The sequence below is a fragment of the Megalops cyprinoides genome, chromosome 14, assembly GCF_013368585.1.
Source record: "Megalops cyprinoides isolate fMegCyp1 chromosome 14, fMegCyp1.pri, whole genome shotgun sequence".
Taxonomy (NCBI): Eukaryota; Metazoa; Chordata; class Actinopteri; order Elopiformes; family Megalopidae; genus Megalops; species Megalops cyprinoides.
This window is the reverse complement of record NC_050596.1, coordinates 8091446-8105676: the sequence shown is the minus strand read 5'-3', so window position 1 is coordinate 8105676 and position 14231 is coordinate 8091446. Positions and strand designations below refer to the sequence as shown.

The following is a 14231-nucleotide window of genomic DNA, read 5'->3' as shown; positions in this document are numbered from 1 at the left end:
TATTGTATCTATAGAGACAACTGTGTGTATGTGTGTGTATGTATATATATATATATAATATATATACACACACACACGTGTGTGTGTGTATATGTATATATCACATGCATATAAATATATCACATACATATATATGTAAATGATAAAGCATTTTTGGTGTAAATTAAACCCTTGGTTACATGCTTCATGTCATCTTCACTTTCTGTCACTGGTTGTTCTGTCTTTAATGCAACCAATCAGGAAGAGAGCAGAAACATCCCCTCACAAACACATACACACTGACCTCATTGTTGGCTACTCGTGCATGTGTGTACGCATGTGTGTGTGACTCTGCTCTCTGCATTAACAATCAGAAAATCGGGTTATGCCATGTAACACAACATTGCCATTTTAGCTATCATTTAAACCTGACCACAAATCTGAGCCCTTGACAGTTTCTGCCTGTTTTTTCCTCCACTCCACATAACTGTCCTCTGCTGTCTGGTTCTGGTTCAGTCTCCTTTACACTCTCTGCTACACCAGGGTACCTGCTCCTTTCTGCTGTGGTTACTCATTTCTCCAGGTGTAACAAATCACACACCTCGAGTGGGGAGGAACATCATGGCCTCAAGAAGAAAGAAGGAAACATTAAGTATGTTGTAAAAGCAAGTAGTAAATGACAACGCCACAGATAAACGGATTTTAAAAATGCATTGGATATACCTGGAAACCTGTTTCTTCTATCACACAATTCTATGCAAATGACATGGACTGTATTCCTGAACAGTGTGCATGTATGAGGGGTGGGGACTTTGGGAAAATCAGGTAGGGAGAGCCACTGAAGTCATATCAGTAAGAGTTTTCTGCTTACTGGGAGTTTGTTGCATATGAGCCCTATCCAATCAGTCATTTGAAGGTATGTGCATCTTTCTCCTCTGATGAATCAGGCAGTGACTGATCTCAGTAGAAAAGGCCACTGTAGTTGCTCTGAGGACACTGATGAAATGGAACGTAACAGGCAGATGTGTGAGAGAACCAAGTCTAGGGCATGGCAGAAATGGGCAGGGCAGGTGTTAGTAGTCCATTCTTATTAGTGCTAAGGGGAGGTGTGTTCTCACAAACACTGAAATATTCCAGTGTGGTTGGGCTCCTGTTCAGAACTTTGCTGAAAGAGAAGCTACTGTGGCTTTGGCTGCAGTTTGATATCAGTCCTTCACATGAGGGTGCACAGCTCAACACTGACAGTCAGGCTTTGAAATAGAAGAGAAGGACAAAGGACTACCATTGGACTTTATTTCACCTAAGTCAGATACATACAAAAAGATCAACAGTAACATCCCAACAGTGATACAAGACCAAATTGTTCCTATGGACATGGACTCTTTCAGTACAGTATTTTTCACAGATCAGCTCTGGATCAGTAACATGATGCAGGAGAGCTCTCAGGTCAAACCTGTATCACATGATGCTGATATGAGACACCATTGAGAAACATCGTCCCCGCTGCTGAACCTTCAACGCTGCTTCAGCTCAACGATGAGAAAAACACTGCCCCCTGCATTCAGTCTGGCTATGCATCATCCACACCCCTGAAAAAGGCCATCCTGTGAAGACACAGACTGTCTGTCGGGGAAGACAAACCCAGATGAGCAGCACCGAGTATTCTGACACTCATTTTACTTCAGGTATACTCAGCAACCATACTGACACTCCACCACTACAATACAAACACACTGACACAAATTTACCATTCCTCTACAAAGACACTGATGCTACTCTACACAAACCGTCACTCTAAGACACACTGTTCCCACCATCGCAGCTTATCTCCCTCTTTCCTGATGACTGCATTGGGATCAATCAAGTTTATCTATATGCAAAAGGATGATTTACATCCTTTAATTTGTGCAATGTCAAAATCTCTCAAAATAGCAAAGAAAAGGCAAAATTGCTGTGTCAAATTAGTAAACATAGCCCTCTCAGGGCACATGCAGGGAACATGTTCGGCTCCACCCAAACTGTGCAAGAGTGTGACAGATATGATATGCAGCCCCGCCCGGTCTGAGTAAGGGGCCAGGCAGAGGGAATACAGCTCCGCTCTCTGCGCTCAAGGTGGCACCTCGCATGTGAAGGAGGAGACAAGGTGAGCTGGAAAGGGTCTGAGGACTGCAGGAGTCTGTGCTGGGGTCACGTGACAGGAAGTGGTCAGATGGTCTCGTAGCCAGTGTGACTGCTCTTCCTGCCGACGAGGTAAACGATGAGGACGATGAGTGCCAGGCCAGCCATGGTGGCCCCCACGATGATGGGAATCAGCATGTGATCTTCATCCAGCTGGCACTCCTCCGCTGAGAGGCACAGACACATTTACACACTATCAGTACTGACACATTACTACAAATAGAGAGATTACATGCACTTTGTACTTTTTGTATGTTGTTTTGGCTAAGAGCATCTGCACAATGACAAAATATACATGTAATTACTAGTATTATGCAAGTTTCATTTATTGTTCCATATATACCTTGTTGGTTACCCAGCTTAGGCAATATTGCATATTGTGAAGTTATACCAATACAGCTCAGTTTAAATTCCAAAAGTGGAAAAGGGGGAGAGAGACAGGGAACAAGAGAAGATGTGTTCCTTCCATTCATTTATTCTGTGCAGTATAGAGCAGTGTACAGACCGTCTTTTCTAAGGGGAGAGAGCAGCATTATCAGTTGGATGGGATGGGTATGCCTCTCGCTCTCTCTCTCTGTGTGTGAGTGTGTGTGTTTGCTGGGGGTGTAGAGATTACCTGAGCCAAACTGGTCTCCGTTGACTCCGAAGGGCTGCAGCTGCACCTGGAAGGTGTTGAGAGAGAAGCCAGGCACCACAGAGAGGGTCTGCTCTGCACTGCACATGTAGGAGTGCCCCAGCGCCCCCTGCAGGTACTCCAGACTCCTGTTACTGCCAGAGAAGGGCTCTGGGACAGGAAGGGGAGTGGGAAAGGATGATTTGGCTCTCCCCTGGCTGTTTCGCAGCAAACTTCTACCACGTCTTATCACATGTCTGCCTGGCACATATGCTCACATATCATGTGTGTAAACCCTCTAGACCAGCGTTTCTCAACCCTCTCCTGGAGGTCCCCTGCCCTGCATGTTTCAGATCTCTCCCAGCTCCAACACAGCTGATTCAAATTATCAACTCGTTATGAACTCCTGAAGCTGCTTAATAACAAACTGATCATTTGAATCAGCTGTGTTGGAGCAGGGAGAGATCTAAAACATGCAGGGCAGGGGGTCCTCCAGGAGAGGGTTGAGAAACACTGCTCTAGACGAGCCTTTGCACCATCACTCCATTCTGCCGGAGGTCTACATGAAGGTGCACTAAATGAATGAACTGAATACTGCAGAGTGGATGAATGTGTATTATACTCAGTGGCAGCTGGTGAGCTGGAAACAGATTTACCTTTAAATCTATCGTTACTTTCATCCTGCTCCCCTTTATCCTCCTTGATTAACAATAAAACAAATAATTCACACAATAATTGACACCAATGTGTACAGCATGAGGTTGTTTAATTAACAAGGATGGCAATTTGAACAATTAAGTGGCAAGTAATCCCAAAGCTTTCTCTTAAATGTTTCACATTATAGCTTTCTTACGTTACAAAATTCAAATTACAAAACGGAGCTAAATTTAGTTAGAGCAATTTAAATTACTGAGAATAAACTTTTAGGTTAGGTTGAGTGCAATAACCAATAACGTTTAGAACACAGACCTCATAAAAGCTGTGGTGTCATGAGCATTTAACGCAATTTAAATCGATAAATGCCATCCTTGTTAATTAATCTCACGTTGTAGCTTTCGCAAGCACACAAACTACATACAATCTGTGCTGTTTCGCGAGCATACTCATTTACTCCATTTACACGATTGGTGTCAATTATTCTGTGAATTATTTGTTTTATTGTTAATCAAAGAAGATAAAGGGGAACAGGTTGAAAGTTATGATAGATTTAAAAGGTAATGTTTCAGCTTCCCCTGTTTCCAGCTCACCAGCTGCCACTGATTATACTGTATGTGAACACAAACTGTTTCACCAGGAGGTTGCAAGCTAGAACCCTGAGCAGGTCATTCAGCACCTGCTTTTAGCAAAAGCACTTACTGAGAATAATGGCATACAGTATTTTATGATCTACAGCAGCTCAACAGTGCAATCAAGTAACCATGTATCATATAAGGAAGCACTGGTGCTCTTCTAATACAGGTTAACTAGTCTGGAGGAAGCAGCATCACGCTGTGGGTAAGGAAAAGGGCTGGTGACCCAAAAGCTGCCAGCTCAATTCCCCCCCTAGGTCTCTACTGCTGTGCGCTAGGTCCAGGTACTTAACCTGAACTGCCCCAGAAAACATCCAGCTGTAATGCATGCATTACATGTAAACGTTTTAAGTCATGTAAGCCACTCTGGAGTGTCTGCTAAGCAAGAAATGTAAATGTATACACTGCTGGGCTGGTATATATTGGGATTCATAGTGCACTGTACTATATACTGATCTCAGACTGCAGTACTCACCTTTCATATCTGGCCAGGTTGCTGACACAGCGATTCCACTCAGATAGTATTTACTGGATGTGGAGTTCTGCAGAAACAAGAAACAAGAAAAATCAGCAATAAAGGGTAGAATAATATAAATATTAAAGTAAACCTTGTGCTAGGAACTGGTGTCAACATAATTTCTGAAGCTTTTTAACTCGCATAACAGCACAAAGCTGGGATTCCTGAACAATTAGAGAGTGTGTTCAAGAACTGAGAGCTTCATGAATGCACTGCTGGGTGGAGCTTTTAGGTAAGCATGAATTTCAGGCCTTAAGTCCACTAGCAAGAGTTACCCTAAAAATTCTCATGAACATTGGGCAAGACTTGAAGAAACCCAAGCAACACTAATCATTGCCACCCTCTTGTGGCAAGCCTACAGTAACTGCATGCTGGATGCAGTGCTCAGTGAGTTGGATTTGCCATCTCTGGGAGATGCACCATCATCTGGTATCTGCAGACTCACTCGGCTCACAAGTTTTATGAATCCAAATGCACTCAAGGAGCACATCCACTGCTCTGAATTCACCCACAAGTATTAAAGCTGTCAGTGTTCACCATTTAAACTCTGTTGAACTCACCAACGTGAAGGAGAAGCTGAGGTTGGTGCGTTTCTCTAACAGCCACAAGGTGGCACTATTTTCCTCACACAATCCTGTGTTCTTCGTTTGTCTGGGCTGCAGGTTCACAAGCTGCTGGACAGTCTAAAGAAAGGAAAGGACATCTCAATGAACACAACTATGCCTGCGTTTGGCAATATTCTGCGGATGTTGATCTTATCTAGTCTGTCTGGTCAAAATGTGAAAAGAGCTTCAGTGGTCAGGGTGGTTTTTGTCCAATCACAAGCAGCCTCACATTTTATATTGTGTTGTACTGTCATGTTGTCTGGTAGGAATATAGTTTATGGAGTTTAGGAGAATAGCGTAATTAATGTACTGTGCTGTGTATGTGTGTGAGTATATTAACATATTTGTGCGCATGTGTGATGTTACATTACTTTTTGTTGTCCTTATCCAGAGCAATCTACACAATTTACAATTTGTTTGTTTTCCATTTGATATTTGCATAATTAGCCACATATTTAAGCACACCTAACAACTGAGGCACCATTTTCAGCTTTAGAGTATAACAGCTGTGGCTGGGGAATAGACTGGTGAATAGAAATTTCAACCTCTGAATCACAAGTTCAGCCCCTTACCACTGTAACACACTGTGAATACATTTATTACATTATATTTATTCATTCGGCAGATGCTTTTAACCAAAGTGACTTACAAGTGAGGTACAATACAAACTGAATAACTTGCACCAGGCTAACATCAGAGCATTCAGTAACCTTGACCAACAAAGCAAGTGTCCAAGGGGGCAGAGCTTTACATTTATTATATTTATTCATTTATTCATTCAGACGCTTTTATGCAAAGCGACTTACAAGTCAATAATGTGTCTTACGCAAATATCTATACATATAAGACACATTTATGCTGCCCTTACGATTTGGCTGGGATCGCTATTATTCAAAACAATCTTTTTTCCCTGACCGGGAATCGAACCCGGGCCGCGGCGGTGAGAGCGCCGAATCCTAACCACTAGACCACCAGGGAGGTGCTACAGAGAGCTGAATCGTGTTAAGGTAAGCATAACGTAAGCGCATGCTAGTACAAGTCTTTGGTACCTTGTTCAGAGATGTGGAGGTGTAGGTGAGGTTGAGCTGGAGGCCCATTCGGGCCAGCAGACAGTTGGTACCATTGCCGTAGGCGATGGTGTAGTTTCCCCTTTCAGGTTTGGCTGGGGGCGTGGGGGGAGGGACTGTTATGCTCATTTTGAGGGCAGCCGCGTTGTTGATGTAATCAGCCGTGCAGATGGTTTCTGAACAGAGCACACACAGGAAATATACACACACACCTTAAATAAAGGGGGAGGACAATGTTAACGGCGACAGTTTTGAAATAGAACCAATGATTGTTTTGTAATAAGCAGAGTGGACGAGACTGGGTGACTTCCAATGTCAGGGGTTAAAGATCTGCCTCGTGCCTTTTTCTGCTTGTTCATTTTCTTTTGCATACCGCTACCTACACACAACATACGCGCCATATGTGCAGTACCGTTGGTGCTGAGGTCACGTCCTGGCATGTACGCCTCCATTCTCATGTCGGAGAAGATGACAGTGACTCCACCCAGCCTCACAGGTGACGCAGTCTCACACCTGTAGGTGGTGTTGATCCCAGCGAGAATCCCTGTGGAGGCTGTCGACATGGTAACGAGGCCTGCAGGGGAAGTACAGGAATTACACACATCCTACACACTGTCTGGGCCTGTGTGTGCATTTACACATAGCTTATAAGTAATGTGCATGTGTAATGCATGTGCAGTGTGTGTGTGTAATGTCTGTTCATCATATACCATATGTTTGTGTGCATATACGGTGTGTGCTTCTCTGTGGAAGGGACTTGCCTGTACTGGAGGACCCAGGGTAGGTGGCGCTGTCACTCAGGTTGTACTGTAGGGTCAGACTGTCCACTCTGTACAGGCTGTTGTCCCTGGAGAAGGTGAAGCTCAGCGAGTGACCCCACCCAAAGCTGGCCACTAGCCAGGCAGCACCACTGCCCCCACTACAGGAGCTCCTGCTACCCACTGTGGTTGTGTCTGGGAGGGGCACAAAGGCTGTCCGCTACAGGGGAGCAAAGGAATGATAGTGTCATACTGCTGGTTACTTCCATAGCTAATCACTATAATGTAGGCACCTAGGTTAGCAGCATAGTTTTTCAGGTGAGAAACCTCAATATTCTTTTGGCAACTGTCCTTCTCTACCAAGCTTGCTAGATATTGTTAATTAGTCATACCTAGTTAGTTCATTGGTTAAAAAGTCATACTAAGTCAGGCTAGCTATACAAGCAAACAAGAGAAAGTATGCTTGTTGAAGAGTAGTTAACATTCTGATTAGGACTTTTTTTTTTTACCTCACATGATTAGTATGACAGAGGCTTTAAACTCTTGTGTCTAATCCCGTGTTTCCCAACCCTGCTCCTGGAGGCACACTGTCCTGCATATCTTCTATGTATCCTTCCTGCTTGACTAAATCAGGTGTGCTCAGCTAATCAAAAGTGCCACTGATGAGTTCAGTCAGGTAGGTAGAGCAGGGATAGATAGAAGATATGCAGGACGGTGTGCCTTCAGGAGCAGGGTTGGATAACGCTGGTCTAATCTAACCTTCTAACCTAATATAATCTAATCTTTGATAATGTGGAGCAGACTGAGAGGAGTATAGGTGCTTGAACGCGGTTGAGCATACCGTGCCATTGGCTACGTTGTACACAACAGAGAAAAGGGCTGAGAGCTCGGCTTTGATACAGGTGGAGTTTCCCTCTTTCACCTCCAGTGTCACGCCTTGCACCACACCCACACATCCTGTGAGAGGAGAGATAATATCACCACCTTAACCTTTACTCCTAAAAATGAGGTTACCATCAGAACCCTTCAAGACTGTCGGTCTTTCATGCACCTGTATCAACTTCGGCACTCCGCATTTAATAGCTCTGATGGGTTATTGCGGAGCACAACTGTCTGCAGTTAGGCGTGACGAATAAAGCGTGCAAACGCAAAAAGAACGACAAAGAGGTTTTGGATCTTCAGCGTTTAACTGGGATCCCACTTTGGGAGGTATTCCAAGTATACAACATTATTTAACATAAGTTCGAAGTAGGTCTACAACCAAGAAAAAAATGTCAATATATTCACATGGAACAAAGAAATGCAGCACTATACAGAACAGATTATTTACACACTTGAATGGGCTAACGCTCAATGCCACCGCAATTTCATTTACGGTGGCCAGGTAAACTATCTTGGTTACGATTATTGCAGAAAAACATTATAGACTTGGCACATCAATTTTTTATATATATAAAAAAAATCACCAATTGTAATAAATTTCATTTTCTAACTCACTGTAAACTCTGATGCTTGGCGTCAGTGTGATATAAAATGCTACTTTACTACGCTGCAGCTTTTCGGCATTCTCTTCACGATTTTAATTCACCTAGAATGAAGACGCAGGCGATTTCAGCGAGCAGCCGGCGTTGTTGAACGCGCTGGGACATGACTCCAGTCCAAAGCTGCCGGACAACACCAGCCAAACTCAGTCACCCTGTTTTTGCGACAGGCAGGTCGCGCACTGCTCCCTCTCCAACATCAAACACAGAGCGGTTCCTCGTCCTCCCTGATGTCCTGTTTTACCTCTCCTCTTCAGCACGCCGACCCGTCCCCATAGACAGCAGGTGAAGATTCTCGGTCATATGACCCAGCTTTTTATCCACACGCCTCATTCATCACGTGAGCAAGAGGCCTCGAAATTAGCCCAGCCGAAATGTTAAAACTTTTACGCGTGGACTTGCTATATCGACGGGATTTGTTCAACACAATAATCAATACAGACTTTTGTAGTGTAAAAACTAGAAAACTGATATGAGAGACATAGGTACATGGCTGATTAAGTTGGGATTGATCAACCGTGGGGAAAAAAACAAGGTTGCCAGTTTATGCTACATTGCTGGTGTGAGATTCTGGATATTACTGACATTTTGGGTGCATTTCAGGGAAAACAGTAGAGCAGCAGTACACGCCAATTAAAAAGACAGCTTTTCTACGTCATTGTGCAAATTGTTTCATATCATTATTTCAGACTTTTTCTTCATTTTTCCCTGTCTGTTGCAGTGCACTTCTCTTTTCTTTTATGCCGTGCTCACTGTGTGTAGGTGAGGTGTGAGCTTCAGTATAGTATAGTCAGGGTAAATGAAACAACACATAGTCAGTAATTCCCAATGTGACGTTTTATTTCCACATGACTGTCTTTTCACATCATATCCTCATCAGAATGTGAAGAAGCTGTTCATGCCATGCTCTTTTAAATGTGACAGAAGATATAAAACACATAAAGAGTTACATCAGGTGTAGGGTATGTGCTGTGAGAGCGACGTTAGAGTTGTGTCTTCTTTTGGTCAGCAGGGGGTGCTGTGGAGGCCTCAGGGTGGGGGGCAGTGTGGTTCTGCGTCCCTGCAGCTGCCACGCCCACGGTGGGGGGTGCACTCATGTGCTCCCACAGCCAGTCCAGGAAATTATCCACCTTGGTGTAAATGCCATAGTAACCCGGGCGGGCGCAGCCCCTGCCCCACCCGACCACGCCCGTCAGGAAGGCAGTGTCATGGAACTGGGTGACCAGGGGGCTGCCGTCGTCCCCATGGCAGGACTCCTGTGTCCCCTCCAGGTACCCGGCGCAGAACATGTTTCGGGTGAGGTTGACCCCGCTGCTCAGGGCGCACTCCGCCATTGGGATACGGGGCACGGCCAGCCTGCGCAGGACGGGTGAGAGTGGCCGGGGCGGGCCCGGGGGCGAGGCATTCCCCCCCTCGGTGAGGCTCCCCCAGCCACTGACGGTGGAGAAGCGGACGGCCGCCAGCTCGCGCTCGGAGAAGTCCTGCCGCGGCAGGCACACAGGCACAGCGTGGGGCGAGAGCACCACCGGCTCCTGCAGCCGAAGCAGGGCGATGTCGCTGTCGCCCGACGCGGCATCGTAGCGCTCGTGCATGATCACCTGGGCGACAGGAATCCTCTGCTCTGTGCCCTCCTCCACCTGCAGGTCATGTTCCCCTGGCAACAACACAGCATTAGATTTCTCAACTTTTCATGCACGTGACCATATTCAGCTGTCTCTCTCTCACACACGCACACATGCACAAACACGCACACACTTGCGCATAATCGCCGTGTACCTGCGACCACCCTTAGCTCTGTGACCTTGCTCCCGTCCACGCAGTGAGCAGCAGTGATGACCCAGTCAGGGTGAACTATGGCCCCTCCACAGAGGCTGCGTCCTTTGTACTCCAACAGAACCTGCAACCCGACCAAACCCCAGGACACTGTGTTCAATGACCTGATCCAGAGACACTGGCTCAGCCTTAGGTCACTGCGTTCAGAGGCTTCCTGTGTAATATCTCTGTGAGAGAGATATTAGAGTATGTGTGGAATATGAATGACGTGATGTATACCTGCCAGGGGCAGTGCCCTTTGGGACAGTGGCTCCCGCCCACAACCCTCACTTGCATTTGGGCTGTCTTATTCAGGAGTGGGATGCTGCCACAGGGATACTGCACTGTGAGAGACAGATGGGCACAGCTGAGACATAGACACAGAGGACTGTGCCACTGTGACAAACAGACCGACCAAACTGACATACAGACTGACCAATACACAGAACTGTGACAGATAGGTGGTGAGAACTGTGACAGACAAATACAGTTCTATTGACATGAATGTGACAGACAGACACACAGACAGATCATTGGACAGAGACAATGAGACATCAATAGATGGTTGAGATAGGTACTCTATATGGACAAAAGTATTTGGCCACACCTGTTTTTCAGGGTTTGGGCTAGGCCCCTTATCTCCAGTGAAGGGCAATCTTAATGCTTCAGCATACCAAGACATTTTGGACAATGCTATGCTTCCAACTTTGTGGCAACAGTTTGGGGAAGGCCCTTTTCTATTCCAACATGACTGTGCCCCAGTGCACAAAGCAAGGACTAAGACATGGTTTGATGAGTTCCGTGTGGAAGAACTTGACTGGCCCGCACAGAGCCCTGACCTCAACCCCATCGAGCACCTTTGGGATGAACTGGAACAGAGATTGCGAGCCAGGCCTTCTCGTCCAACATCGGCGCCTGACCTCATAAATGCTCTACAGAATGAATGGGCACAATTTCCCACAGTAACACTCCAAAATCTTGTGGAAAGCCTTCCAAGAAGAGTGGAAGCTGTTATAGCTGCAAAAGGGGGACCAACTCCATATTAAAGAATATGTATTTGAATACAGTCCCTGTTGGTGTAATGGTCAGGCGTCCGAATACTTTTGTCCATATAGTGTATATTATGATAGATTATGAGAAACAGACAGACAGAGCTATGGCAGACAGACAGGACTGTGAGAGTTTCTTTGTAGACACCACTACTCCCCTGGTACCTTGAGCAACACACTCCTTCCTATCGTCTCCGAGGGCGTACCCCTCAGCACACTCGCACCTGCGTCGCACACCTGTGCCATTGCAGAAGTGCTGACACCCTCCATTCAGGTACAGGCACTTCAGCGTGTCCTCAACCACTGCATCCAGGAAACAGAAGAGCAGAAAGGAGTGATGCACTGCATTTGTCCACATGACCACATGGCTGACCCTGGGTCAGGTGAGAGTAGTACTGCAACAGCTCAGGTATTTCACATTGTATCAGAACAACTGATCCTGGTGTCCCCTTATGTTATCAGGGGCCTGGGTCCTTTCTCATCCTCAAAATTTAAAAACTAAAACTGATGGAATGCCATTTAGCTACAGAATACCAAAAATTATGGAATGACCTGATCTGACTTGACTTGAAATTGTTTCCAGTTTGCAATATAACTCATTATGAAGAGTTCTAGAGTGTGTAGGGTTAAACCACTGTGTCTCTCTGTCAGTGTAGTATTAACACATATGATAACTTGCATTTTTACACTGGGACACAAGTTTCCTCTGGTTCTGAAAGGCTATAAGATGCTGTTTATCTGAGGTGCCCAATCACATTGTGGTGTCTTACCTTCTTGGCAGTATTTCCCCTCAAAGCCATCAGGACACACACACTCGTATGAATTGGCCACGTAAATACATATCCCTCTATTCAGGCATGGATTAGCAAGACAGGGGTCACGATCTTAGAGAAAGATCAATAAGTCAAGCAAAACATTGTAGAGAGAGAATAGAGACTCCTGTGAGCCAATTCCAAAGTTCCTCCTATAAGCTGTGAGTAAAAAAAGGGGCTTGATACTGGCAATCAATCGAGAGCCTGAAAGAATGAGGGGTGCTTGTGCTGTCACTTTGCAATGTACCTTAAATTACTCTTCAATCAGGCTCTGTACCCTTATCTTTACCAGTGAATGTCGCAATTACAGACCACCATAATGTCTCACAACATTAGGACATTGTAAACATGGATTTAATGCAGGCACGTATGCATTCACAGAAATGTACAGTAATGGATATTTAACACAACCTTGAAGATGCACAACATACTTACCACCCACTTGCAACACAATCACCGTTCAACACAGAATAGCACTGTCCATTCTATCCAATATTTACACACCAAACTCACCATATACTTACCATTCTACTCTCCATACTCACTATTATACACAACCTACTCATTATTCTACATAACATACTCACCCTTGTATTCCATCCAAAATGCTTTCTGTGAAAACAAAATTGTTTCAGTCGGCTTATTGAATCCTCTTCTATTATGACGTGTATTTGAGTATGTGCTCAAGTAGTAGTATGTGTTCAACTTACTTTGACGAAAGACCGAATGTCATTGTAAATGTATGCACGATCCATCTACAGTAGGCCTACCACGTGTTGGTAAATGGACAAATTCAGCTGGGTCAACCTACCGTTTTGGCGTCGTCCTCGAACACCTCGCGGGCCTCCTCGTAGTCGCAGATTTCCTCGATGCACTCGCGCTCCAGGTTGCCCTGCTTCATTTCCTCCAAGAAGCCCGTATTCGCGCGTCTGGAGCGGTGCAGCAACACGTGTGCGTCATCTTTCTTTACAAACACTGAAGATCGAGATGAGAAACATGTTCGTGAACACATAGTTTCTATTTTTTTATTCGATTTGAAGAAAGAAAAAAAAAAAAAAAAAAACACGTGCGCTAACATACAGTCGTGATTGATTTACAGTCGCGTGACACACTGACCACTGCACCACATTTTAATGCAAGGAGTTAATTAGCCGTAACTGTTTCAATGGCTGTAAATGTTAGCGCCACTAAACAATGCAAAGCTTTAAAGCAAAGGCCACTGGACAGTGGACACCAGTATAAACTGTCGAAAACACGAAAAGGAAACATACCTCCGCCCGATACGTGGTAAGAAAACGCCAGGGTAGCACAGACTATAGCCAGCAACATCGTGAAAGTTGAGTTTGAAGCGCAAACTCAGCTCCACACAGGTTTAATGCAGTCTGAGCCCCCTCTCCCGTGAAAACACCCCCTTGGTGTATCAGCGATCGATATCGTGGTGACACTTTGCTTTGGTCACGCACTTGGTGACTGATGATATTGATTTCTGCTAGTGTATGACTTAAACAATGAGCACACCCGAGATTTACTCAATGCTTGATATAAAATTAACACACACCCGCCCCCAACCATCCCCAAAAAGGGGGATTTTAACGATCTCTTTTATATGGGGTCCATAACAATTACCGTAGATAGAACTCTTTTAACCCTAGGAACCATTAGAGTTTACTGAACAGTGGTATAGCCGGTAGAGTTTTAATATCGTTTGTCGAAATGAACCGGAGGTTTAACCCCTGCTAAAGTTTCTATTTTTTTAGACATGAGGTACAAAGGTTCCAACTGGCAAACAAGGTGATGCAGCTCTGGAAAAAAACACATTAGAATTCTCTCGCTAAGAGAGAGTGAATATGTGCACGGGGATGGACATCAGTGTCTCACAAGACTGTATTTTATTGCCTTGTGTATTGCAGCGTCCAAGCTGGTTAGGCAATGTCTTATATTTTTATGTAGCAGACACCAGAGATTGGATAATCCAACATTGAGGTATCTCAACGAGTGACTATCACAACTA

General features: G+C 45.0%; 2 protein-coding genes and 1 non-coding gene across 3 annotated transcripts; all 3 read right to left on the bottom strand.

The window, feature by feature from the left end:
- Nucleotides 1–2117: 2117 nt before the first annotated feature.
- LOC118789206 (lysosome-associated membrane glycoprotein 1-like) lies at nucleotides 2118–8655 on the bottom strand. The gene is made up of 9 exons (XM_036545551.1): nucleotides 8595–8655; nucleotides 7848–7963; nucleotides 7010–7226; nucleotides 6661–6822; nucleotides 6231–6424; nucleotides 5137–5259; nucleotides 4535–4601; nucleotides 2774–2941; nucleotides 2118–2324 (listed from the first exon to the last, which is right to left on the bottom strand). Exons 1-9 carry the CDS (start codon nucleotides 8653–8655, stop codon nucleotides 2185–2187), a joined length of 1248 nt encoding a protein of 415 aa, XP_036401444.1. The 3' UTR covers nucleotides 2118–2184.
- trnae-cuc lies at nucleotides 6088–6159 on the bottom strand. Its single transcript has one exon. It is a non-coding gene; the product is annotated as a tRNA-Glu (tRNA).
- Nucleotides 8656–9375: 720 nt separating the features above from the next.
- On the bottom strand, nucleotides 9376–13620 carry LOC118788685 (coagulation factor VII-like). Its single transcript, XM_036544687.1, has 8 exons — nucleotides 13492–13620; nucleotides 13032–13195; nucleotides 12808–12832; nucleotides 12179–12292; nucleotides 11574–11711; nucleotides 10600–10703; nucleotides 10324–10444; nucleotides 9376–10201 (listed from the first exon to the last, which is right to left on the bottom strand). Exons 1-8 carry the CDS (start codon nucleotides 13547–13549, stop codon nucleotides 9531–9533), a joined length of 1395 nt encoding a protein of 464 aa, XP_036400580.1. The 5' UTR covers nucleotides 13550–13620; the 3' UTR covers nucleotides 9376–9530.
- Nucleotides 13621–14231: the final 611 nt, after the last annotated feature.

Excerpts from the sequence above, each read along its gene's own strand:
- LOC118789206 (XM_036545551.1), bottom strand. The coding sequence starts at position 8,655 with ATGTCCCAGCGCGTTCAACAACGCCGGCTGCTCGCTGAAATCGCCTGC. Across the intron at positions 7,227-7,847 it reads ACAACGTAGCCAATGGCACG|CGGACAGCCTTTGTGCCCCT; the intron begins GTATGCTCAACC and ends GCTCCCCTGTAG. Across the intron at positions 6,823-7,009 it reads CCCTGGGTCCTCCAGTACAG|GCCTCGTTACCATGTCGACA; the intron begins GCAAGTCCCTTC and ends CTTCCCCTGCAG.
- LOC118788685 (XM_036544687.1), bottom strand. The coding sequence starts at position 13,549 with ATGTTGCTGGCTATAGTCTGTGCTACCCTGGCGTTTTCTTACCACGTA. Across the intron at positions 12,833-13,031 it reads TCGAGGACGACGCCAAAACG|AAAGCATTTTGGATGGAATA; the intron begins GTAGGTTGACCC and ends TTGTTTTCACAG. Across the intron at positions 11,712-12,178 it reads GGGGAAATACTGCCAAGAAG|TGGTTGAGGACACGCTGAAG; the intron begins GTAAGACACCAC and ends TCCTGGATGCAG.